The following is a 26,577-nucleotide window of genomic DNA, read 5'->3' on the forward strand; positions in this document are numbered from 1 at the left end:
GGGCAACTAATAAGCCAATAATCCAAAGTCAATGTGTTAATTTCTATGCAGTAGCAAGCAAAACTATACACCTAGTAAAATGAGTGCACGTGATATAATTAGTTAATGGCAGCAGAAAATGCGTACGCATTGCCACAAGAGGAGGAGTTCCTGTGTGATACATGGTGCTCTCCTGTAAATTACGAGCATCATAGTGTGGAAAAAGAACTTAATCTGAAACTATGCACATGGGCATATTCTGGCTGCAGTCCCAGTTAACAACCAATCAACACAAATATGCAAGACAAGCAAAAGCGTGCGCGCGCCTTGCGCGGCTGCAGGGGGAGGGGGCCTGCCGATTCCCTTGCGGGAGCGAGCGGCACGGCACAATAATTGATACCATATGGCGCTGCCGCTCACTCCCACAAGGGAATCGCCACATGTGCACGCGTTGCCATTGAAGGCAATGGAACGCGTGCACGTTGTTTGGGAAAAAAGGGAACCGATGGCTAATTGTCTCCTCCTATGCAGCGCATGCGCATTGCGTAGGCGAGACCTAAAAAGGAAGTGCCTGCAGCCAGTGGAAGGACACTCACCACAGTAAGCAGTATTTGGTTCATGCTTCACAGCATGGACGAAGACTCAGAGGCCCAGGAGAAAGCCAGAGGTCAGGGAGAGCTGCTGACCATTAGGAAGACTGGAACTGAGAGTGATACAGGAGCCAACCAATGGTAAGTAAGAATGTTTTAATAGAAGAGGTTAAAGTTACATAAAGGTAAGTATTGGTTGGGCAGTAAGCCCCTTTTAGGATTTTTTATGCTATAATGTAAGAGTTTCCAACAACAGTGCAAGTGCTGTGCAAGCCAAACCTAAAAATCACCAAGAGAGCATTATACTTGATGCAGTTTGACCTAATTTATTAATATAAATCTCAAGTAGACCCACACAGCTTTTGATACCTATGATGACGTGATGAAATGTCTTTAAAAACACTCGCGGTACAAACATCTCGGAAGGAAAAACGTGGTGACTGAAGTGTATGATGAAAACATTGTGCATTATCTATGAAGGGAAAAGGGCAAAGGCCAAAGCACAATATGGTGTAAGGATGGAGTTAACAGAAAGGGGGAATTGTTTAAATTAAGGGAAGAGTTAAGTAAAAACAGTGCTTAATTTGAGCCTGTGGTTTCTGGTGCCCGGCACATCACATAATTAGCAACACTGGCATGTATGACAGTCTGCCACATGGTGGCACTGTTTGTCTAATTTAGAAATGACCACAACAGTTGTTTATTAATTCAATAAACATTCAAAGTGACTAATACCTGCAGTCTATGCCAAGCTTTGGGGCCCTGGAATAGTCTGAATTGTCACACCTGTAGGAGAGTAATGGTTACTAGCTGTGATGATGCCGTAATTGGCATTGGTTACAGCGGCAATGGGTGATGCAAGTGGAAGTGGCCTCCTGATGAGGGCCCTGGCACTTATTATTGTTTTTTTTTTAACAAATTAAGCTCTGAGTAGGCGTGTCTCCCTTTCCTGCCATTTAACAATACACAGCTCTCTATGTCCCTCAAACTTCTATTTCAGGTGGCAATGGGGAGATGTCAAGTAAGCTAAACACAGGGAGAAGGGTGTTCCTAAGATCAGAAGAATCTGGACTCTCCAAAATTCGAAGCCTGGATCCACAGACCATCAAATCTGCTCACAGCCAATTTCAGTGAAAGTACATATTTTTACACTGTGAACCCCTGTGTGTGGAACACTTTTCCAGATGTAAATTCTGATGCAAGCAATTCAAGTTATGCAAATATTCCCCTGATAAGAACACTGCCCTGAGCCCTGTGTGGTTGCACATTATGAAGGAACAGAAGTGAAAACCAAGTGAACTGGCCCCAGGTGGGTTTTACGAGGAATTGGTGAGATGTGCGACACACAGTGTCAGAGAGGTGGTGAAAGTGTAAACAAAGGAAAGGTCCGATCGGAGCAGGTAAAGGCAGGAATATAGGCTGGGGGTCAGCGGAAGGGGCACAGAGGTGTGTGGAGTAGGGGAGCAGAAGGATTGAGAGCAGGAGGCAGCGGGGCAAGCAGAGGTCGAAGTGGGTGGGATCGGAGAGGCACAAAGTGCCCATACTTTTTTAATTTATGAAAAACAGTTCCCCTACTTTTTGTAAAAAGACAACCTTCCCGAGACAGTTAATTCTGATAGTTTAAATGCTTCAGCTGAAGAAGTGTCATTCAGGGAGTCTCCTGTGCTGTGAAACCGAAGGCGGGCCGACAGTGAAACAAGAATCAAAACCTCTTGTCAGGGTGTGTGCTTGCCTGAAAGAAATGCAAATGTGTGCAACTGGGTAATCTGCAAATGTAAAGGATGCTTGGGAGCCAGTATTGCATTTAACTGATGGCATCACTTGAAGCTTCCTGATGACAGATTTATTCTTTTTGAGCGGTAGTATGAGGGAGTTAAATACTGTGTGTAATGCAAGTTTAAAATAATGACTTACATATTCCCTGTGCTTTCTGTCACAGGCTGGAACCTCATAGCACTAAAAATACACAAGTCACTCTTCTCCACTGTACCAGCCAAGATTCAATTATATGGCTCTCTGGTTACACATACAGATCCCTGCAGTGCATTAACTAATAGAGGTTTCATAATGTACTATATTGCATTTCCTGATGATTAACTTAACTTGTATTTATTTGTCATTTAAGCTGTGCGCAATTTTATTTTTAGGTACTTGAAGGTGAAAGACCAAAAAAAGTATAGAACGTTTTATTTAATCCATTCCTTTGACCTTGCCCACATCCTCCCTGTCCCCATTGCATGTGGCATTACAGTTCCCATACTTTATGAATTGCACTTCGCCTGCTGGGGCAAGAGACAGGTTAAGGAACAAGAGAGAAAGTGGGGTAGAGAGAAGGGACAGTGGGGTAGGGTGAGGAGAAGAGACAAAGGAGTAGAGTAGGTAGTAAGAAGCAGAGGGGCAATGATCTTGGGAAAAGGAAATAAAGGGTGGTGGAAGAGGCAAAAGGGTAGAACACAAAAGATAAATGGTATGAAGCAGGAGACAGTGGGATAATAAACAGAGAGTAGAGAGAGCGGGCAAAGCGATAAGAGACAGAGGGGTAGTTAACATGAGACTGAGAGGCATGGAGCAAGAAGCAGAGGAGCAGTGAGCTAGGTAACAGAAAATAAAAGTGTAAGTGCACAGAGGAAGAGCCAATGGGTAAGAAACAGGTGGGTGGACAGTAAGAGACAAGGGGCAGACACAGAGGGGATCAGGAAGGAAAGAGGCATGGGAGAAAGAGGCAAATGTTTGTGGACCAGGGAGTAGTAGACAGACGGTAAGAAACAAAGGAGTAGAGTAGAGAGCAAGCAACAGAAGGGCAGGGAACAAGAGAGATGGTAGGTTCCAAGTGTCAGGGTGGCAGGGAGCAAAAGAGAGTGGTGTATGGAGCAAGAGACAAAACTGTAGGGAGCAAGAGAGCAAGGGGCAAGTGGCAGATGGGCAAGGCAGAGTGCAAGAGTCTAAGGTGTACGGAGCAAGAGAGGGGTGGGCATGAATCAAGAGATAGCAGTGTATGGAGTAAGTGACAGTGAGGTAGGGAGCAAGAGACTTGGATAGAGAGCAAGAGACAGAGGAAAACTGGGGTAAGAGGCAGACTGTACAGGCATGAGAAAAGGTGTGGTAAATAGAAGAGGTAGAGAGCAAGAGATGGGTTTGAGAGCAAGAGACAGTGGGTAGGGTGCAAAAGAGCAGGGTAGAGAGCAGTAGAGAGAGGGGCATTGGGTAAAAGACGGGTAAAGACTAGAGCAAGAGGGAGTGGGGCAGCAAGAGGCAGAAGGTGGGTTAAGAGACGGGGTAGAGAGCAAGAGACAGAGGGGTAGTGCTAAAAGACAAAATGACAGGGAGCAAGAGACAGAGGGGTAAGTATGGATGACTGAGGGTTAATAAACAAGAGACAGTGTGCCAGGGAACAGTATAGATACATTGAGGCAAGGGTGAAGAATATGAAGGAAGACTGGGCAGGCAGCAAGAGATTAGCATTTCTTCCTTGCAAGAATGGTCAGCTATGGAACATTAGATATGTAGGGAGAGAGAGGTTGAAGGTGTGGATCAAGGGACAGATATGTGGAGCATGAGACAGGGAGGAAGATGCAGAGCAGAGTGTGTTTGGGGGTAGAGTAATGCACATAAAGTGCAATAAATGCCCAAGACACACTGGCTGAGGTTTTCCCACCCAACCCAGCGGTGGTGGGGGAGGGTTGGGGTTTTGAAGAGGGAAAGAGGGAAAGAAAGAAAGAAAGAAAGAAAGAAAGAAAGAAAGAAAGAAAGAAAGAAAGAAAGAAAGAAAGAAAGAAAGAAAGAAAGAAAGAAAGAAAGAAAGAAAGAAACAAACAAAGAGTGCAGCCCTGTGAGCCAGGGACTGATGCAGCTGATCTGTCCAAAAGACAAAGGCTTTGAGGCAGCGGCACTCACTTTTTTCTAGTTGTAGACACCCCCCGGGTGACGTTTGCGCTCAATAAAACCCTATAACTATATATGGAATGGTACAAGGATAAAAAAAACAGAATGATAACGGAACGACTGACACAGGGACAAGAACATAAGAGATAGAGGATAAGCAGAGGTACAAGAAGAATTCCACTCCCAAGCCCTAAAAAAACAGCTCTTCTCTTGTTAGAGCGCACTCTTTTGCACCCTAGCACCCTGTCTGTACAGCGTTGCACATGGGCTCTTTAAAAATGGTGCATGGAAGAACCTGAGAAACAGAAGGACACCGAGAAGACAGTCAGTGATAGGGCAATGAACGACAGGGGAGAGGGGCGACAAAAGTGGGTGAGAGGGGCGATAGAAAGGGAGAAACTGAGATGTTGGACAGAGAGCATTACTTAGTCTCTTTGTGCCTTAAAAATATCTAATCTTGTGCAATGTAACTTGCGACCATATAAAGTGCTCCAAAGCCCTTGGGCCGAGTTTGCACTTTATAAAATAGTACAAAAGAAAGAAAGAAAGAAAACAGAGTGGCCTGGAGAATAGAAATAACAGTGAAGGAAAGAGTGAGGGAATAAGAAACGGGACTGGACTTGACAGAGCCGGGGACGGGAATAACCAATCATGAAGATTTACCTGCCACAATTGCTCACAGAGGCCCTTAGAGAGGGTCCTGATATTAACAAAACACAACACCAGTGCAGACAAAAATAGATATAAGAATGATCCAATCATGAAATTGTTTGATCAAGATGAGTCATCATTTTTATTTTCATATTATCAAAATCATTATATCAATTGGACGCAAAATACATACATAGTAAAGCAAAGTTCAACATCAAATAAATACAAACACCAAGTCCCACAACCTCATTCAGAAAACACAATCATACTGTCACACATACCAAATGACATCATCATTTATACCACACAAAACATATTTGTCCACATCAACAATATGTATCAAGATGGTACAATTGTCACATAGAAATTGGATGACAGATTCATAGTTGTCATCCACAGAATATATATGGGTGGAGATGATCCAACTACCCAGCAGCAATGAAAACGCCAACGCGCGTTTCGGTGTCTTTCCCCAGCCGGGGCTACACCTTCATCAGGGCGAAGATGGACAAGGGGTGTGGGACAGACACACCTGATGGTACAACACGTAGGGCAAATCAAATATAATCCAGACACTTCATAGGCTCCATAATGGAGCAGTAGCCTTCAATGTATATCAATCAAAGTCCAATTAGGTCCAGGCCAATGATGGCGTATAGCAAGGGTCCACGAAGGAGAAGGAATAGTCGGGACTGTCGCATCAGAGGGTATGGTCCAGGTGCTACAGCCAGGGATCAGGGCTTGGTACCGATCTCAGGAAATAATATCTGTGAATCAGGATAACTTATTTCGGATGAAGAATTGTACACGCTGCACCGTAACCGTCGTTCTCAGGAGCCAAATGCCAAAGCTGCGTTGTCTTAAATCCACCTCATGCCTCATTAATTCTTTTAATTCCTTTATCTTACTCTGGCAGGTTCCTGCTTTCTCCCTTGTAGTGATGTTTTCCCGTCTTTCTCTTCATTCTTCTTTCTGCTGTTTGCATTTTACCCTCTCTTGCCCTCAGTATATTTCTGATGTAAAAAGTTAATTGTCTGTCCCCAGAAATGATTGCCGGTGGCACCACTGGCTCAAATTAAGCACTGCTTTTGGTAGTGCAGTGACACCATAGCCCAAGCGTGCTTGCTTTAGGCACGGTACCCTTGGATCCCTTCCTTCACCATTACTGAAAGTGGATGTCAATTTTCAGTTGACCACAGAAGAGACAGAGGAAATGGAAGCCACAGGCTGTTTCTGTGCTTGGAAGTTGCAATGAGAGATATACTATAGAAAAAGCAAGTTATCTTCCACATTCATATTTTATGTTGGCTTCTTATATTATTCAGTCTTTCATTAATCAACACCTTTTGGAGTCTTCAGTCTTGTGCTCCAAGAGGAATGGACGTGGTAGTACCATTAATTTAAAAAAGGTAATTTGAACCTTTTGGTCCTCATTAATTTCTGGATTATTGATACCTTATTTGTGACTTCCAAATGTATGAGGAAAATTGTTGTTAACCAACCTTATGTATTTTCTTTACCAATATCTTATTGCCATTCCCAGTGCTTCGAGTTTGGTTACGGAACTGAGATTTCCCTGGATGGCCTAATTGAGCCCTTAAATTAGCAAGTGTCGGCCATGAGATCCTCTGGGTCCTGCTAAACTGGCAGCTTCCAACACCATGTCACATGATCCCTTTAGTGCAGTTGGGCATGGAGGCAACTAGTTTGGATCTGGGCTATCCATAATCGCTGAGGGTTTTTAATGTTTATTTGATCCTTTTAGCTTATCTGGTTGCAAAGTTCTGGTAAGCCGACATTACATAAATCTTTACCAAGGTGACTCGAGAGTCTGGCCCAATTAAGACATTTAGTGTTCAGGATTTACCCATGGTGATCATCAACCATGACACTATATAAAACTATCACTCAGTTACAAATATTCCAGTGGTGGCTTGTGACATTCTAAAGTGGTGAGGAGTTACACAATAGCCCTATTGCAATGTAGCGAGCGAGCGTAGCGAGTGAGCCCGAACCACCTATGTGGGTTGAAAAAGAGTGGGCAAATGGTGCATTTTTAAGTAAATTTGAGATAGCAGGAAGGTTAATAAAGCAATTGTGAATTAGATGCTCCTTAATTAACATTCTACACAAAACATGAAGAACACATTTATTGATTGTGCCCTGGGCCTGAACGCACTTCAGCCCAGCAGATACAGGTCAGGCAGGCTGAGCCTAGAAAACACCAGTCTCAGCAAAAGATTGCGAGTCAAACTCGGTGCTTATTCTGTCAATGCCCTGAATTTGAATATATATTTGAGCATATCAACCGGGTATTGCCCTGACTCTACATGTAAACGGTGTATGTGTGAATGTAAAGGTACAGACCAGTTTCACCAGCACTGCATCTGTAGACATGCCAACAGGGCGGACTGTATTGCTCTGTATTGCTTAGCAGGCCTCTCCTTTACAAACATCAGTGTTTCACTTTCTTTAACTTACTGTGGCTGGTACCTGCTTCTTCCAGTTTTTCCTTGCATCTTTCAAGTTCCCACTCTCTGCCCAGTAGTGTACCAAGGGTGCAAGGAAGGAAATTGGGCTCACCATCCAGTGGTTTTGCATAATAGAAAACAGCCACTAATTCAGGTAAAGTGTCCCTCTCACGCCGCTGGGCCTCGGTGCCACTAACCCTGCTGCATTATGGATGGCTGCGCGCCTGGCTTCACTGCTCTGGTTTATCCCTCCTGTCTCTCTTTCTTTCTGTCTCTTCTTCCCACTCTCAGCGTCCCCAGTGCGGAGCTGGTTAAATGCGCTGGGCCTTTATTTCAGGACGGCAGGCCCCTTGTTCAGCTGCTTAAAAATTACCTGCTGCCGCGTGCTCTGACCCTAAATAAACCAAACCTGCAGAGACAGATGCAGAGACAGAGTGGCACAATGGCGCAGGGCTGTACAGATGCTATACACCGTGTCAAATCTATGCATTGAGAGACCCTTGCAGAAAGTATACCCGGAAGTCAGTGCTTTGCCCCTGACTGTGCGCACTATCAGTCACCGCATCCCGTTCCGGAACACTCTCACCTTCCACCCATCACATACAGGGGGACTGAGTCCCACCCCAGCTTACAGGATCAAAAATGCGTCGCAGCCCTCCACCGGCCCGAAAGGTAATGCGAGGGGGCATTTTGCACTCACAAATAACACAAATTGCCAGACCTGGATATAACATAATATTGTGAATTATAGGGCATTTCGCACAATTTTCTCCAAGGTAATCACATGAGTTCCTCCCAGGTTTAGAACTGTGGATTTCCCGTGTTCTTTACTGCAAATATGAGAGATCATTCCTCAAAGAGTGTGGAATTACGGAATACACTAGGCCCTATACTACTAATACAAACACCGCCCCAATGCGCACGTCTGTCTACACAATAATCCACAACAACTACAGACAATCACCTCACACAACCCTATATGGCTGAGGCTTCCCTGTTCTGAGCATCCAGTGACAGCCCCGTCCATCAAGATGATTGACAGGGTAATCCACGGATGCCACCTCCAACTCCTTACAGATGCGCGTCTTGCAGCCCAGAGCTAGAAGCAAAGAAAAGTGCACCTCTCCGAACTGTTGTGAAATATGGATCTCCCTGTGTAACAGGAGCGGCGGCTAAAGGCACTCAGTTAAAGGACGACTGAGGAATGGTCGCATGGGGGTGGGGACAGGGCAGGGGGCAGTCGCGGCTCGCAGTACTCGCGGGGGGGTCGCGCGGGGGTGGGGCCTGGGGGGCTAAAAATATAGTTTACAAAAACCTTCAACTTACCTGACCGGGCGTGTCTGCGCCGCCTCTGCTGTCTGCTCCTGGGCCGGGGTCCGTTGCGTTGTCGCCTTCAATGTCTTCTGCGTGAGTGGCTGGCAGTGGCAACCCCTGTCAGCCAATCCAGGAGCTGCTCCAGCAGTGCCAGGATTGGCTGAGGGCAGAGATACTTCTTGCCCATTAGGAGACCGGGGGCTGCGCATGAAGCAACCCTCGGTCTCTTAAGGCGAAGGCTAGTGCGCATGTTCGGGATGATCGTAAAAATGATCAGCCCAAAAAAGAACATGCACACTATTGCGCTGTCACTCAACCCTGAGAGTGCTGCCGCAGCCCCAACCCCTTCAGCGTCCGTGTTCTACTTCTGACGCTAATTCCAATCAGGAGTCCTGATTGTTGCAATTAGCGTCAGAAGTAGAACGATTTCTAAATGGGGCCGTGGCATTAGTGGGGCAACGCCCCCAATAGACGCACCGCCACTGAAATATTCTCCTTTTCAGTAAAAGAGGAGCGAGCAGTCTTTGCTCCATTTCACTGTGGCTGCTGCACTGAAAGTGCGACTCTCTTGGTGTTAGACTGTTCTCTACATATATTGGTTAAGGATGGGGAAGGGTCAACTTTCTGCTGCTTCGTCATGGCTTGTGAGGAATACAGATCCTGTGATCACTTTAGTCACATGCCACTATCAAAAAGGAAATGATGGACTTTGGAGGTAAAATTTACTTTCTTTAATTCACTTCCTTTGATAACTATGTTTAATGACTCCGGGAAGTAGGTGCGATTTAGACACTGCCCAATGGTATTTGGGTCATCAGGTTACATCTTTGCTGTGATACTGGAGTGAAGATTCTAGAATCAGTACCTTGCCCTCTCTTTTGTTCCAGCTACACGCCTTCCGCCCCCTTCCCAACCTTTTTCCTTTCATACCCCTATCCTTCCCCCACTGACCTATTCCCATCTCCCCATCCCGCCATCCCACCTGATATCATCCTTTTTTCCTACCCCACTCACCCATTCGTGATGTTACTCTCTTGACGTTGCATAGTGTTCCACTGGTTTTATCTAGGTTCATGCTTTATAAGTGCTCATGCATACACATATGAGATTTGTCACTGGATTGCCTTGCAGGTAAAACTGCTGTTTAGTTACTGCACCAACTTAAAATTAGAATGGGGGAGATTTTTATTATGCTGGCGTAATCGGAGGAATTTCAATAACTACAAATTACTCTTGTAATGCAAAATGTCTGAAATTATGCTATTACCCCAGTTTGAGTAATTAAGAGTAATTTGAGACACAAGGCCTACTGCAGGAGCACGGGAATAATGAACTAAGAGACAGTAAGTGGTTGCTGGCTACTACTGTTTGTTTCCTGTAGCATTTAGTGCTATTTTCTTAGCGCATAGTGCCTCCTTGGGCCAATATTGGACGTGAGGGTGCAGTAAGAAAATAGCTCTAAATGCTGAATCACACTTCTAATACAATTGTACATCATTATGAGTGTTTCCAGGTAATTAGGAGTAATTATGATAGAGAGAATTACAACAGTTATGCCTACCCTTGCTTGAAACGGTTGTGTGCCTGACTGCTCAGCTGGGAGAGTAAAAATCCCACAACGACCCAGATCCCCAGGATGTAAGAAAACTATTTTTGCCAATTTTTGTGTTTAGGAATTCAAAAAATTGGAATTAGGCCTTCTTTTGAATCACAACAGCTACCTAGAACAAATATTCTTCAGGATTGCAAACCACACTGACTTCAGAAAAAAACTTAAAATCCACTACTGACACCCCATTTTGGTTAATCAATGCTGATCTCTGTCAAAGTGGAAAATCTGTCTTTCGTTGAATATTGTGTGTGCCCCCCCCAGATTAGGTTAACTGATAGAAAATGTTTATTTCATCTGCACAAATGAAGGCACATTATCCCATTCCTATTCTAAAGGTATAAAGCTGTGATCTTTGTAGATGAAATCAATTGTTCCTGTTTTACCTTCCTCCATTATCCAAAGACTTCACTTTTATGAAGAATGTCCCTGGCTAGCCAGCCTTTGGACTTAAAAAATGTGACCTTACACCTGAAGCCAATAATTCACATAACCAGTTACAAGTCAAGAAATTAATACTATTAGCATAAAATGTCATGACATTTAAATGAATGAAAAAATTGGCAAAGCGATGTCTACAACTTCCTCTTTTTTAATAAGCATGTTTATTGGTATTTACGATGCAAACACAAAACATAAGCAGAAGGACACAGTGGTAGTCCTTCAGACATTTCAGGTCACAAGTACAAATCAAAGACACAACAGCAGATGATAATTACTGGTGTAGCTGGTTAAGAGAATTATAGAGAGAGAAGTCACGCACAGATCACTTGACCTCTCCTTGGATCAATGAACATGCTCAAGCCATAAGAGAAATGTAGCACCGCCATTAAGGCACTTAAGGCATGTCAGAGAGGAGCCCCTTTCCATTCTAAATTGTCCGTCCCTTGTGTAATACACTCACTGTAGGTATTTGAATTGAATCAGGCACTTGCTGGCTGAGATCGCAACTGCCTGTGGTAACATAAGAGTGTCCCTGCAGTCCTCCTGTGATAGGTTCCTACATGACTCTCCGAGGCTTTCCACATTGAAGTGAAGCAGTCCGGTCTGCTGATAGCTAAGGATTTAAAGATATGGTGGGATTTCCTGTCCCCAGTGACAGCAGCGTTCCGTGCAGGTAAGAGCGGTGGGGCCAGGTAGGGGTGGATTTCAACAGATGACCACAAGGGAAAATTAGTTATTGATTACATTTTCCCTTGTCGTCTGTCAAACTCTCAACCCACCCAGCCCCGCCACTCATACTTGCACAGTGTCCTGCTGCCCAGTGAGCTTTGGCTTGAGGGGACTGAATTTTGCAACCTTGTCTGCATTTCTCAGGTAGGGTAAAAGGGCATGATGTAATTGAAGGTAGCAGACAAATTGTGTTTTGTGACAGCAAATATTTTGGGGAATTCAAAAAAGGAAAGGAAGCCCGTTCGAGAGAAGATATATTTCAGTTGTGAAATACCAATAAAACCATCCTGAAAACCCCTGAAGGGAGGCCACTTGAGTCATAGGTGTCCCCAGCCACATCCAGGGTCTCCCCTATTAGTCTGCCACTGGATTATGCATTCTTCCAAATGTCCTAGGCATCCTTCCTCCATATAGATAGTAAGGGTGAGGTATCACCCATTATCTGCCTCTTATTGAGGTATACTGTGTCATCTGTGAGCCACAAAAGTGTCTGAACAAATCACTGTGTAGAAGAATGGACGTAGTGGTGGATGTTCAGTAAGGATTGCTTAGGAGGCAGTAAAGTAATTTTGGTAAAGAAAATGTTTTTGCAGTAGTGGCTGTGTCCACTACTAATAAAGAGAGTATGGGCTAGTGGTCCAGAATTTTACTCAACTTATCCATCAAGGGGGCAATGTTTGATATTAGGGCGACTGAGTTGGCAATTGGAACTCCGAGGTACATGATCCTGTTTGGCTCTAGCCTTATTGTCTGGTCTCAAAGAATCTCGTCTGCAGTTTACTCAAATCAGATATAGGATTGATTTTCTCCTATTGGACTGCAATGCTGAAGCCCTACCAAAACTTTTTCTTAGTCATAAGAGTAGATCAGCTAAACACAGTGAAACACAATCCTCCATTCCCTCCACAGTGGAAGCTATAAATGTCACTATCTGCCCTCGGGGATCTGTCCAGTGGTGTTCTGGCCATGGCTAAGTGCAAAGATGGAAAGAGGGCACCCCAGTCTTGTGCTGAGCTCAATAGGAAAGGACTTGGCGAGTACCCTATTAATCTGTATCTTAGCAATTGGTTTCGTGTAAAAGAATCAGCCAAATTAGATTAATTGTGGTCAGTACCTTATTTTCGACCATGAGCAGCATCAATGGCCCAGATAAAGGATGGGACATAGCAACAGCATTGAGTTAGCATCTGATGTTGTGTCAGATGGCTTTCTTGGCATGAAGCACTGTTGATCCACATAAACTAGAGATTGAAGATTGATAATCAGACAGACAGTGAGAATAGTTGCAAGGATCTTGGCCTCCATACTAAAAAATGAATAGGTCGATAAGATGTGCATTGTTTTACTTGCTTACTAATAGCGTAATGACTGCCTCACTCATGCCTGGAGTCTCTACATCTCTCTTGCCTTAAATCTCTTTGTATTCCTCTTTTGGTCTGTAGACAGAACCTAAAAAAATTCCAAACAATATGCATGAACTAGCCATTGGCAGGAGACCTCTTAGTGGTAAATTGTGCTTTAGAATTGTTGTCATGTCAGTATTTGTATATATTAGTTTGTTTACTAGACAAATGTCAATGATTAGTCAGTCTCCTACAAAGTTTTTTATTTGTGCGGAGTATCCTGGCCCTGATCTCCAATAGCTGAGCAAACGTAACCTTGCACAGGTCTCCCCTAACCACCTTTACAAAGGTCATAAGCAGTTAACAGTACAAAGGTATTGGTGTTGGAAGAACTCTTAGGGTGACACATCTTCTAAGTGCCATTGTCTTTAACATATACTAAACCAAAATAAAGAATGACAGATTAAAGAATATTTAAAGAAAAAAGCATATCTGATTAAAAAAGGTTAATTCAGTTTCAAACCATTTTTTCCTAACAGATTGATGAATGGAAGTTTCACCTCTCGGGCATTGGACTTATTCCACAACCAATGGAGTCTGCCAGCATAAGTACAAGTGTTGGTTGTTTAACTTCAATCATAATATCCTTCAAAAATCCAACAGATGAATATGTTTTTATAGATGTCGTGTTAACAGGTACATGTATATTTTTGTTGTTGTTACATTGGAATTGTAGTGGAAAACTGTCGTACATTTAAAAAATGAATTGCATAGTAGTAGTAATTAAGCTTGTTTAAGATATTGCCAACATCTGTAAAGAGATCAACAAAAGACCATATAAAAACATGAATTACCAAGTACATAAAAGAATGGGATATGCGTATTAAAATAGAGAATCAATTATCATAGCAGATTCCCTTGACTGATAGCAGCTGATAAAAAACGACTTACAGAGTAACAAACGAAAGGAGATTCCAGCATTGGTAACTTCAACAATGCTGGCTTACATTTTGTAACATCTAGGGGTTGCAAAATAGGTTTAAAATATTTGGCACATGCTTTGCTATGAAAATCACAGAAAAAAACATAAGTGCAGTCTGCTTTGTGAAGAAAACTCATCACAAGGGCGGGGTTTGTTCTCAAATGGGTTACTTCAGTCAGTAGGAAAGAAGAGGGTGTTGCAAATTAAGCCCAGTCTAAATTTGGATAAAAGCCATCTGTCATAGTTGGAGGTGACTATTGTCCAATATGACTCGAAGCCTAGTGATGTGCTCAGCAGAATAAAATTGCTGACACACCTCTTCTTGACTTTCTCTTGTTCCCTTTATAGTCTAATTAGATATACACCTTCATTCCTCACACAGGCCATCTCCTCGCTAGTTATATTCCAGGGTTTTAAAAAAAAGATCTGTACTGACCAAGTCAGGACTTAGGTTTTTGATGTATGTAAGCAGGGTATTTCATGGGAATTATCCAACCTTAAACAGGCTGCAATAACATTGCATTTGAAAAGGATGGCTGGATTGGACCAAACTGAGATAAACCAGAAGTTGCGTCAGACTGATCCTATCTTGTTGTAGGACATGGCGAGCTCCTCTTGACTAGCATAGTTGAATGTGCTAGAGGGAGGACCCATTAGTGTCTTACAAAAACTCTAGCTTGCAAGAAGACTCCACAATCATTACCTGTTCTAGAATTAATTGCAGAACTGAGATCCATGAAAGCCAGATGAATATTGTTCTTCTTGGCCCCTCTGCACTAACTTAGCAATTGTTTGAGATTAAGACACTGTTCTACTGTGCCAATGCTGCATCTGAAACCACACTATGTTACTGATACAATACTGTTAGAATTTCAAAGCAGTAAAATTGTATCATGTATAATTCTGTCAGCTACTTTCCCTGAGGAATCTTTTAATGAGATTGGTCTTTGGCAGGGTGGGTCACTGCGATTTCCCTTTTTGACTATGGGGGTGATTGTAGATTGAAACCTAGATTTACTAGGTACATTTAGTAGATTAGTGATAATAGTGGTGCACTATTCCACATTGTTTTGGAATAAGTGAAGGGGCCTTAGCTAGTGGACATGCTGCAATCACAATGACCACATCTTCTGGCGTAAACACCAAGCTTTTTCAACCCGGCATGACTGTAGAGCTGAGAGACTCTGTAAATATTACTAAAATGTGTTTCCCAGGAATAGGTGGGGATGTACTTCCATCAGGAGAGCAGGGCTATTCTCAAACACACATCTTTTTAATGATTTTCCTAAAGAAGTATTGATCATTAATGATATTTTATATATTTGACACATAATTATAACGCACAGCATATGCCCGAGGATGTCTTGGCGCTAGCGTCTTCAATAGGAGATAAGTGCTGCAATTGAAAGTGATCATTAGATTTGCACGCAGCTACAAGATCTTGCCAGGTCTTGGATTCAATTTCCTCCTTTCTTCAGCAAATAGCTTTTTCATAAACCAGACTAAGTCTACTGACTGCCTCAGCATTCCTAGGTGTTCTTTTGAGTTCCTGATGTAGGTCAGAGGCTGTCCTTGAGAATGAGATATCAAATTTGCACTATAGAAAAATGCACATAACTGCAGTAATATGCTGTACTTATCACAAAGTAGAGAGCAGATAAAGTCTGGCAGTCTGTCTTGACTCCTTGAACGTATGATGGTCTCCTAACCTCATAATGATCCTGAAGGGACCTATTCCAGTCATGTTTCAATACTTGCTATCACACAAAATTGCACAAGTCATGGTTGGGGTTGATAACCTTTCTTTTTCTTATCAAAGCTTACTACTCATATGCTTTTAGATCCTTCCTTCTTTACTGCTGTGACCTCAAGAGCTTCTGCACCATACTTTGACTGATTTAGTACCTTCATCTCTGACGGTAAGGTACTCACTGGATCAAGTCCTTTCTTTTGTAAGCCTTCTTCATGTTACCTCTTATGGTCCTGCTGAGGATTATGACCTATCTTTCTAATTGTGTGCCAAATATATCAACTTTGTATATTTGTCGGAGAATCTCATAGTTCCTTTACTGAGATTTTAGGGGCCTCATTGTCCTGGAAGATTCAACTCATATGAGTGGTCTTAATTTAAGTGGTTCAGAGACCCCTACGGTTGTCCTGGATCCCCATAAAGCTGCTCAGATCCTTTACACTAAGTTCCCCTCACCATATTCTTTGGTCATACCTCTAAATCCTCCTAATCAACAAAGAACATTAGTGTCCTTCTTAACTGTGAATGGAGCATGAACATCTACATCAGCACAGTCAATAAAATATATTTTCATTGTTCCTTGGACCACTGCCTGCTTTCAAAAAATATTTTTTAACATCCTCAAAAGAAAGGGGTCCCGAGGGGATCCCTTCCCATTTGCAAATGGGTTATCACCACTTTTAAGCTGGTGGTAATAGATTACTGTTTTGCGACCGGGATTCGGTCGCGAAGCAGTCTTACATACCATACCAATTCAGTATTTGGAAGGGACACCCTAAATATGCCTGCTCCAAATACCGAATCTCAAATGCACATTGCGATTCAGTTGCAAGTTACTGAATTGCCTTTTGCCTTTTGCACATTTGAAAAAGCAATTTTGCAGTCTCCAACGGACCAATTTTGCTAATCGTGCTATTTTCGACCGCAATAGGTTTTGTACATCTGGCCCTAAGTATCCTGTACCCTGAGCAGGACTGTCTATGAGGAGAACTAGACAGTATCATGAAATCTTGCCAGCAGGTATTTACAAGATTTGTGATGCTGAGGTGGTGGACGAGAACGGGGAGAGGCATGATGGAACACTGGTAAATTTTAGGACAGGGTGAGGATACCAAGCTCATTGATGGTATACTGACAAGAGGTTTAGACGTTTGAGAGCAAAGGACTGAGTATGTGCCTAATGGTGTGTGACAGATTGGAAATTACCAATGATGAGGGAGTGATAAGGTACTAACAGGGATGGTGCAGCACAGGACATTTGATAGAGATTGTTTTCATGGGATGAAGAACAGGGCACCATGAAGGAGTCAGGGGGGATGCATCATACTATACAGATGAGGAACTTGGTGGAGGGACAAAGAACCTTGAGAAAGCACTGAGACATGATGTGTGATAAACAAGACACTGATATGAATCCAGGTGGTGAAGGTACTAACCTCTATTATGGGAGTGGCTGAGAGCAAGGAAAAAGAAGTGACGAGGAATAAGGATGTTCCAAGTGGGATCAACCGAAGGGGCACAGATACCTATTCATATCTCAGATGCAACTGAGCTGCTGGTGCAGCAATTTTTTTTCCAGCACAACTGAAGGACTGAACTGATTAAACAGATATTCAAAACCAAGAACTCTTTAACGATGGTGCACAAACATATAATATTTATCAGGGCTAGCCTTCTCCACAAGATCGGGGTATTCCACAAGTGTCTTTCAGCTCAGGTGCCCTTGGTATGCACTAATCAATTATCAATCGTCAACTCTGTAGAAAGAAGTTCTTTGGAAAAAATAGGAAAAAAAATAGGTGACACCTCTCATGAATACAGTGTTAGGTTTGGGACCTTTCTACAGCCTTACTGGCTTCTCCTTGCTCGTGCAATCCTGCATTCTTGCTGTCAACCAGGCCGCCTCCTACTGGAGGTATAGCTAGCGGGTGGTGGGGTCGGCGGGTCGCGCAGGCTGGAATAGGGTCACATAGATTTAAAAAAAATATATAAATAAACTTACCGTTGCGCTGGGTCCCGCGTGTTCGCTGCTGCTCTTCTCCAGACGGAAGCACAGCCAGGCCCCACTAACCAATTACAATGCTGCAATGCAGTGTTGTGATTGGTAGGCACCCATGTTCACCTGACCTATCACAAAGCAATGCAGCGTTGTTATTGGATGTGAGCGTCCTGGTTGGACACTCAAACAGGGAATGGGAGCCTGGGCTTGTTCTCCATGCAGGCTGTAATGTAGCCTGCATGGAGAATGGGAAAAGTGCGCATGACTGGTTTAGACGGCTCGAGAGGGCTGACCAAACAGCCATTACACACTGAGGAGTGGGCAAACCACTCCTCCACTGCCCTGCTCTGCGAGCAGAGCAGCCCCGCCCACTCCACGGTATTGCGCAGCTATTCACCTTCCACTTCATGTATATTAAGAAAGGTGGATGGACCATAACCATGGTGACTCTTATATAGAGGTTTGTATAGCAACAACATCTTTAGATACAAAATCATGTCATCATGTACTCTATAACCGATGTAGTAAGTTCAATATGGGCACCAGCTGCTTCGATCATTTATATGCATCTGAAAACTTCCACACCTATGTTTTTTAAGAAGTTCAGTACCACTTTGGAACTCTTTGGCTGAGGTTAAAGGACATTGGTGTACACATTTCCACCAATGTCCTTTAATCTTACCTCAGCCATAGAGATCCCAAGTTAAGGTTATGTTCAATCCACATTTCTTAATAAACATGAAGTGGAAGGTGAATGGTTGCCCAATACCGTGGAGAAAACGGATTGACACGAATAACTCCTCATTAAGCCCGACATTATTATGAACTATTTATAAAGTGATTCATGTGTTTGAAGAGGTAAGCTGGAATGTTTCATATGCCTACGGAATTAAGTCTTTGGCTATTTGTACACTGAGAAAATAGCCACGGAGTTTCCTTTATTTGAAGAACCATTTCTGTGTCACAAGAACTTGTCTGCTACAAAATAGTTCATTGTTTCTACTTGTAAGTACTCATGTGTTCTTTCATGCACACAATAACCTTCTTCGTGGTCATTTCAATGTAATATAAATGACCTAGACACTCACTGTGGTAATTAATATTGGTGGCATTGGAATTGGTGTGACATCTTTTTTCCTGCATTTAATTATTTCGCTGCATTTCCTTGCTCTGCTTCATAAGGTTATGTTTTGCAGGACTCGCACAAAAAATGTCCCACTGATGTGACCCCATAGGGTATGTGTAGATTTTAGCTACGCTCTTGGCTTTGGCAAACACCAATTAGTCCCTCAGATTCTGAGCTCTCGCGAATAAAACAGGAGCAGTGTGCCATGTGCTGAGCATTGTGCATTGGGTCCAAATGCACAGCGATGGGAGAACACATTGTTCGCAGAAACACAATAGACAGCTTTGTGAAGATTCCAGCACCAACATAATTCCAATGCCATAGTTTGTTGCTAATCCTTATAAAGAGCCTCTGCACCAAAAGTAACAAAGAATTATCAGACATTAATTCTGCACATAACTGACTTATTCTTACGGTTGGGAGTCAAAAAAATACATCTTTGCAAATCACTAGAGCACCTTTTTTTAAATCATTTGGTATTTTGTTTTTCCGTGGTAGAAATTTTAGACAAGGTTTACTGCTTCCGACTATTAAAATATATATATTTTTAAAAAGTACTCATGGTATAATACCTTTTGATAAGACCAACTAATAACTGAATGCGATTATATGTCTGAATTCGGGTACATGAGCACCAGTTACTACAGCATAGGTCTGTGAGAATACATCCTACCATTGAAAAAGCCTCAGATCTTTGGACACAGAGCTGAAGTGGGTCAGATATATTTCTAAAACATCTGCCTGTTCCTTTTCATGCTAGATAACATTTAAAGGTACTGCAGTACAATTCTATGTGTAAGTCATCTGTCTAGTCGTTACAGGATGTGTTCAGAAACGCTAAAATAGTGTGTCCCAATCTTTTGACTTCTGGGTACCCCCAATTAATCATTTCCTGAAGCCAGGGACCCCCTCACCGAATCATTATTGAAATCCGGGGACCCCCTTCCCCCTCACGGAGTCATGACTGCTAGCTGAGAGCCCGAACCTAAGCATTGTCAATGATTTGAACCACAAAACACTACACAAAAATTACAGAAAAAAACGAAAACAAATACACAAATGATGATAAATGTTATTTATTTCGCAAACACACATAAATAAAAATGTAAAAATGAATATGAAAGTTGGAGCTTTTTTAAACTCACTTGAGGCCACTCGTAATCCATACTATATTTTGTTTGATGCACTTGCACTGCTCCCACAAATCAATCTGAGGATTCTAATTTAATTTTTAGTCTCCAATTTCAAATTCCTTCACATGTACAGTACATTTCGAAATTTTCAATTGTACATTTACCTTCTTTATTTATATACCCTTTATTAAGCTGTTAATATTATTTCATTTTCTAAGTAGTCGCGGACCCCTGAGGAGGCTTCATGGACCCCTATGGGTCCCAGGACCACAGGTTGGGAACGACTGCGCTAGAAGAATAATGGTTTGCAGCCGAGGCATTTCATTGGGGGACTTCTTTTGCCTTTCCTGTTATGGTGTTGTTAACAAATGTGAATCACATACACTCTGTTTTTATTTGTTCAATTGCCTCTTGGAGGAAAAAGACTCTGAGACCCATTTTGGGTTGGGATCTAACCGTGATGCTTATTTATTGACCCACCCATTGTATTGAACCAGATGGTGTGAGTTGACTGTTACCTTCTAATAACTATCCATGGTCTTTATTTTATAAAAGGTTCCTGAGAGTAATATTTCCCTCCTCCCTCAAAAACACAAGTAGAGGGCTGGACATGTTCGTTGTTGCAAAGTGGGACTAATTAAAAAAATGTTCTCAGTACTGCTTTTAGTTCACAGCCAGTGCTATGTAAAATGGAGACTGAGTGGTAAACATCCAGCGCCCTACTGATATCCTCTCTTGCAAAGGAGTATGGGTAGTTATTTGCACGGGTTGTCCTTCCATAATAACATTTTTTACTGACCTCTTAACACAAACTTTATTATATTTCCATTAATAGTAGGTAGTACATAAGTATGACTGTTGAAGCCATGAATAAGTACAGGTGGGTCATGTCCTTCCATAATAACAAGTGCCCAACAAAATGGATCCCACCCTGAAGCCGAACCTATAATGACATGTAGCGCTATATACGATGAAATCAACAAAACATATGACTAGAGTTCAGTTATTCCGTCTGTCTCGCTCTCAGAGACAACCAGGCACTTCCTCTAATGAACGGCAGATGTGTAGTGGCTGTTCACTGCAAACAACTGTTAATATTAGGCACACAGACGTTCACACTGTCAAAACAGCACATCAAAACTTCTCCGAAGAGAATGCTCCTTCCGAATGTGAACACTTGAAGTGGAGAAGAGCTTCGCTGCAGCAAGTATGCTGATTGCACATAACTTGTTAAAGCGTATCTAACAAGGACCTGATAAGGAGCAGTAAGTGGCTTGAGCTACTTAAAGGGAGGCTGAAAAAGATTTTCCAGTCAGAAAGTTAAGGGCTAACTTGACTGTGCCAGCATTGTCTTTTGATGAATGAAGAGTCAATTCCTTTGTGCTGAAGTGGTCAACATGCTGGTGATGTATTTACAGATATCTGCATGCAAGCGAGCATGGGACTCTTTTCAGCTCTAAGGTCCCGCTCCTTACAAGAGCTGTGGGGTTCCAAATTTGGCCAGATTCCGTGTTAACATCCAAATCAGGAATTACAATGCATGGAGGAACTTCGGATCCTACTTTTTTCTGCCCAGACATGTTCTTCGCTAAAAGCAGGGGGTGAGGGGAAGGCTCGCAAATGAGTTATGATATTCCGGAATCCAGGTGCTGCTGGACATCTTCTCATCTGGTTTGGATCATTAGTATTTCAGTGGGTATCCTAGCTCCATCTACTGAAAAGAAAGTAGGCACCCTTGGTTTCAAGAGCACACCTTTTTCCTATTTTTCAAAAGTGTAGGTCATAAATTTGGCCTTGCGTTCTTCTGTGGCTGTGAAACTCTACATCACCTGGTTCACCTCATTGACGCTCAAGGATCCATAGGGCTCTACACAAATTCCTGCAGGTTAAGCTGCTCAGAGAGAGTCTTTGAATAGGTGGATATAGCAGTGTCATGGAACTGCTGATACCGGTGATAATGGTTCTTCATGATACTGGAAGACAGATGCCGGAGGACCACACATGTTTTAATTGAAGTCTATGAGGCTTTGGTTTACTTAATTGAATTAGCTCCTGTTTCAGCACTATGGATGGAAATGTGATTGCGAGGAAAATCCACTAGAAATATTTTATTTGACATAAGGTCCAGTACAATCACATACATTCTGACATCTTTCTGTTTTTATTGGCAACACCATCCTTAATTCAATACTTTATATTTATGAGTAAATTAGAACAGTTTGTTTACCGTATTAACAACATTGGTATCAAACTCTCTGTAGGTGTGGGGGCTCATCAGGGTTAGAAATAATAATACAAAATATGGAGCTTATATTCTGTATAGCATGTCAGCCAAAGAAAATGTAAACATCATTAATCCGAAGAAAGCAACAAATTGATACCTTATTTCCTAGCTTTCATGAAAAGATGTAACTTTTCAGGCAGTATTCGAAAGAGAACAAGTACTCTGTTTATTTGACAAGAATAATGCCTGTGTTATCACCCCCTATAAATTATGTTGAGGAATCAGTCAGGCCTGGTTTATTATTCACTGTGAAGTCAGAATTCTCCCTCGTTCTCACTCCCCCATGTAGCGACCCAGTGAGAGAGAATATTTAAATGTTATTTCTTAGAACCGTTATGCACAGTAGACACTAGAACATAAGAGAGAAGCAAAAGTTGGAAAACAGTGGCTACATGCATTGCTTGCCTTTGAGACTGTTGCATGCCAGGTGGAGATGAGGATGCATGAAGGCTAGAGAAATCAGTTTCAATTCCCAGTCTGGGGTGGATGGAGCAAATTCAGCATTTGTCTTGCTGATGTTTCTGAAATGCTATCCATTCTGAGTCAGAGATAAAATTACAAGCTGACTTCTCTGAGAGGCTACCCGTGCAGGCTGCTAGTGAGTCAGATGTTATGCATGGAAGGCAGGGTTTGGGTTGAACTTGCCAAACAAGAGTAATGCCTCTGAAATGTGGTAGTCACTCCAAATAACAGGGGAACCCTACTCACAACGGAACCAGGGTAATGGTTATATATGGAAGAACAGTGGTTCCAGTGGATAATAGAAAGAATGATTTAAGCAATGAATACGCACAATGGCAATAGATTTAAAAGGACTTGGTAATGTCAGAGGACAAAATGAAATCTCTACACAGTTGAATCAATACAATATTTTATATAAAGCAGTAAATAGTATATACACTTCTTTTAAATCACAAACGTAAATACATTTTTTGTGCATAGTGTCCCCAAGTGAAAATTGGAACCAAAAAGTGACTGTACAAAACAAAATGCTTTTTAGAAAAGTGGGTTTCCATAAATAAAAAGAGGAAAAGAAAGAACGACCATTTAAATACACTTTTTCAAAAGTCTACGTATGCAATGATACAGGCTGGATTGTGGTCTGTTCTATGTGCTTGTCGACGGCGTTTCGACCCTCCTGTGAATGCGGGGTCTCTTCAGGACTAACGATGCAGGGACATCTACAATAAATAATGAAGGTAAGCATGAGGCCCATGTACCGGCACAGATGCGAGAAACTGTACTGTAGAACAGACCACAATCCAGCCTGTATCATTGCATATGTAGACTGTTGAAAAAGTGTATTTAAATGGTCGTTCTTTCTTTTCCTCTTTTTATTTATGGAATCCCACTTTTCTAAAAAGCATTTTGTTTTGTACAGTCACTTTTTGGTTCCAATTTTCACTTGGGGACACTATGCACAAAAAATGTCTTTACGTTTGTGATTTAAAAGAAGTGTATATACTATTTACTGCTTTATATAAAATATTGTATTGATTCAACTGTGTAGAGATTTCATTTTGTCCTCTGACATTACCAAGTCCTTTTAAATCTATTGCCATTGTGCGTATTCATTGCTTAAATCATTCTTTCTATTATCCACTGGAACCACTGTTCTTCCATATCTGAAATGTGGTAGGGCTTGGGTTGTGTCAGGGTCTGTTGCACTGTAGACTTACCTCCGACCCTTCCATGCCAGAAGTATCTGTGCATGGCATCTCGGTAAAGGCATCTGGTAGTCGGGTGCAGCACTTGGAGCGTTTGTGGTGATACCAAAGAAGAGTTTAGCCTAAAGATAAAGAATATATCAGACTCTCACTGGTCTACACAAAGTAGTGTTGCATTCTGTTTACGAAGTAGAACCTTACAATATTGCATCTCATTCAGGGTATTACTCTGAGAGCGGAGAGATTTATATGAAGCGCGAGGATGAGATCATTGGTAATCAAATAATTTCAAGACTCTTAGAATGCAAGTAGGTTGGGTTATTCCACTAAAACAGTCCTAATTGAGTTGATTCAAGCAACTCCATCAACATCCAAAGATCACCCTTTTTATGAAGCTTCTGTGAATGGAACATTTTTTACCTGGGGCATTAATAGTGAGTGAATGAAAGGAAGAGTGTTACCGCAGGCTTATTAACAACCTCAATAAAAAGGCCCAAAAATAAGCATCCTTTCCTGCCCATTACATCAGAAAATTCAAGAGTCACATCTTGGAGTTGTGAGAAAAATCTACATCTGTATTCCCAGTTCATAGAATATATAGATTGATTGAGAAAGGCTGCTGGGTCAGCTGAAATGCGTCTCTTTTGTTTGCCGGGTCGTCGGAGGCTCTATGCAATAAAAAGGCCTTAACCCCAGTAACCCTCATGTGCGTGCTCTTTTCCAAGTGGAGCAGAGGTGTTTTATATATATATATATATATATATATAGTTTTAACACAAGACTGTTGCATGATCCCATTAATAAACAGCTAATTATACAGATAAAGTCCCCTTAGTCATATCTGGTATTAATGCTAGGACAAGATCTAACCTAACCTCAGCACTACCCTTGGAAACCATGAGAATTGACTAGGTGGTAAAGAAGAGTATGCCACTGGCTGTTTTGTCTTGACTGTTAGCAAACGCAACAAGCAGAATTGTCGGAATCTGAAGAAAAGTGGCACATACCTCCGTCACAAAGAAGTCTGATTCTCTGCCACTCCAGAAGCATCTGAAAGCAAATAGTATTTTACAATGTACTTGCTTTTAAAAGTCAAAACAAAGAAAATAGAACGTAAAAAAGGTTAAACACTTTTTGTACAGTTTGACACTATTGATTCAGTTGCAGTGTGAGTGGAAACTTCTCCATAAATACCATATTTGCTTGCCTGCTGAAGTACTGGGAATTTTAAGCCCAGCGGTGCAGGGGAACACACCCTAAGACTTCGGGTTCTTCCTGTTTCAGCCCTACAGAAACACAGAGTCTTCTGGGTGAAGTCAAAGATCGATTTATTGGCTGCAGACCAATTACAGGTATCCGAGAAGTACAACACAATGTATGTTCTCAGGAGACTGCTTAAAGTTACAGAAACGGGCTTCTCCTTAAATACTAAATATCATGCTTCAGGCACACATTCCTTGTTTTATGGCATGGTCATTCACATGTATACATTACAAACGAAAAGGCAGAGTCATGATGACCATCCCACATTCCAGTTAAGCCAGCCCGCAATTATTTACCCAGCAAGGCTCAGATCCCACATCAGATATCAACAGGCCCCAATAAACACGAACATCTCCTGTTTGGAAAACAAGCCATAAAGCAGGAAGAGTCAGGTGTGAAAGAGATTAGCCGGAGGCTTGTGTGGGATGAAAAGGCTTTATGGTGTGTCAAACCCTGATGCTAATCACAGGTGGCCATAGGACGGGGAGCTCGTGGGACCGGACTGACCTGGGGCAGCGGAGCCAAGCTGCCCAGGTCACAGAGAAGTCAAAGGAAGGCACATGTGTTCTAAAGGCCCGTATTTGCTTCATAATATGTAGCCTATGTGAGGGCAACCATAAGATGGCCACCGCTCTTAGATGGAACCCACAAAGTCAATGTATAATAACGTATACACAGTGCATTTATAGCTAAAACGTTATACAAAGCACTTGTACATACCGCATTGACCATTCGCGGTTCGCTAATACCGGAATAGACAGGGGTAGGGCCCTGCCTCCTACGCGGTCCCAAATTCTAAAGTACCACACTGCCATCCAGTGTCTCCCTGCAAATCCATAGTAGATTAATGGTAACGTCTTTAGAAGCTGAAAAGCTTTTCTAATTGATACTATTTTCAATACAGATTCTTTGTCTTTGAAATATTCCAGCACTGAGCTGGAACTCCTGGTGCTTTTTTGACCTGAATCACACTGCATTGTGTTGTTTCTAGTAACACGTGAGGAACTTTTGTTGCTCAACGCTGACCAGATAACACACAACTTAATGGCACCTCATGAACCAAGCCCCTTCAGGTCCCTCTTCCACAGCCCGGTGTTTGAACTCTGAAATGATTCGACCTATCAACCATGCAGTTTCAAAATAGTTTGGCTAACTGTTGCTTCCTAACCAGTTAACACCATGAAGGTTGTAAGAGCTGCAAGTGCAAAAGGTGATATCTAAAAGCTACGCTCATGACCAATGTAGGTGACCCCCTACGTGTAGCGATGATGACAGTTCCAAAGGGGAACCAAAGGGCAAGCCAGAGGTAGCAGCTCCTACCCCTGGCGAAGGGAGATGATGTGGCCTAAGGGCTAGAGCGG

The 26,577-nt window shown here is 42.3% G+C and overlaps 1 protein-coding gene across 1 annotated transcript in view; it reads left to right on the forward strand.

Annotated features, from left to right (window-relative positions):
* CFAP47 (cilia and flagella associated protein 47) overlaps positions 1-26,577 on the forward strand; it is a 2,697,962-nt gene that overhangs the window by 2,017,234 nt on the left and 654,151 nt on the right. Inside the window, exon 56 of the mRNA XM_085622577.1 lies at positions 13,552-13,708. Coding sequence (XP_085478703.1) covers positions 13,552-13,708 — 157 coding nt within the window. The remainder of the gene's footprint in view (positions 1-13,551; positions 13,709-26,577) is intronic.

Source organism: Triturus cristatus, chromosome 8 (genome assembly GCF_964204655.1).
Source record: "Triturus cristatus chromosome 8, aTriCri1.1, whole genome shotgun sequence".
NCBI lineage: Eukaryota > Metazoa > Chordata > Amphibia > Caudata > Salamandridae > Triturus > Triturus cristatus.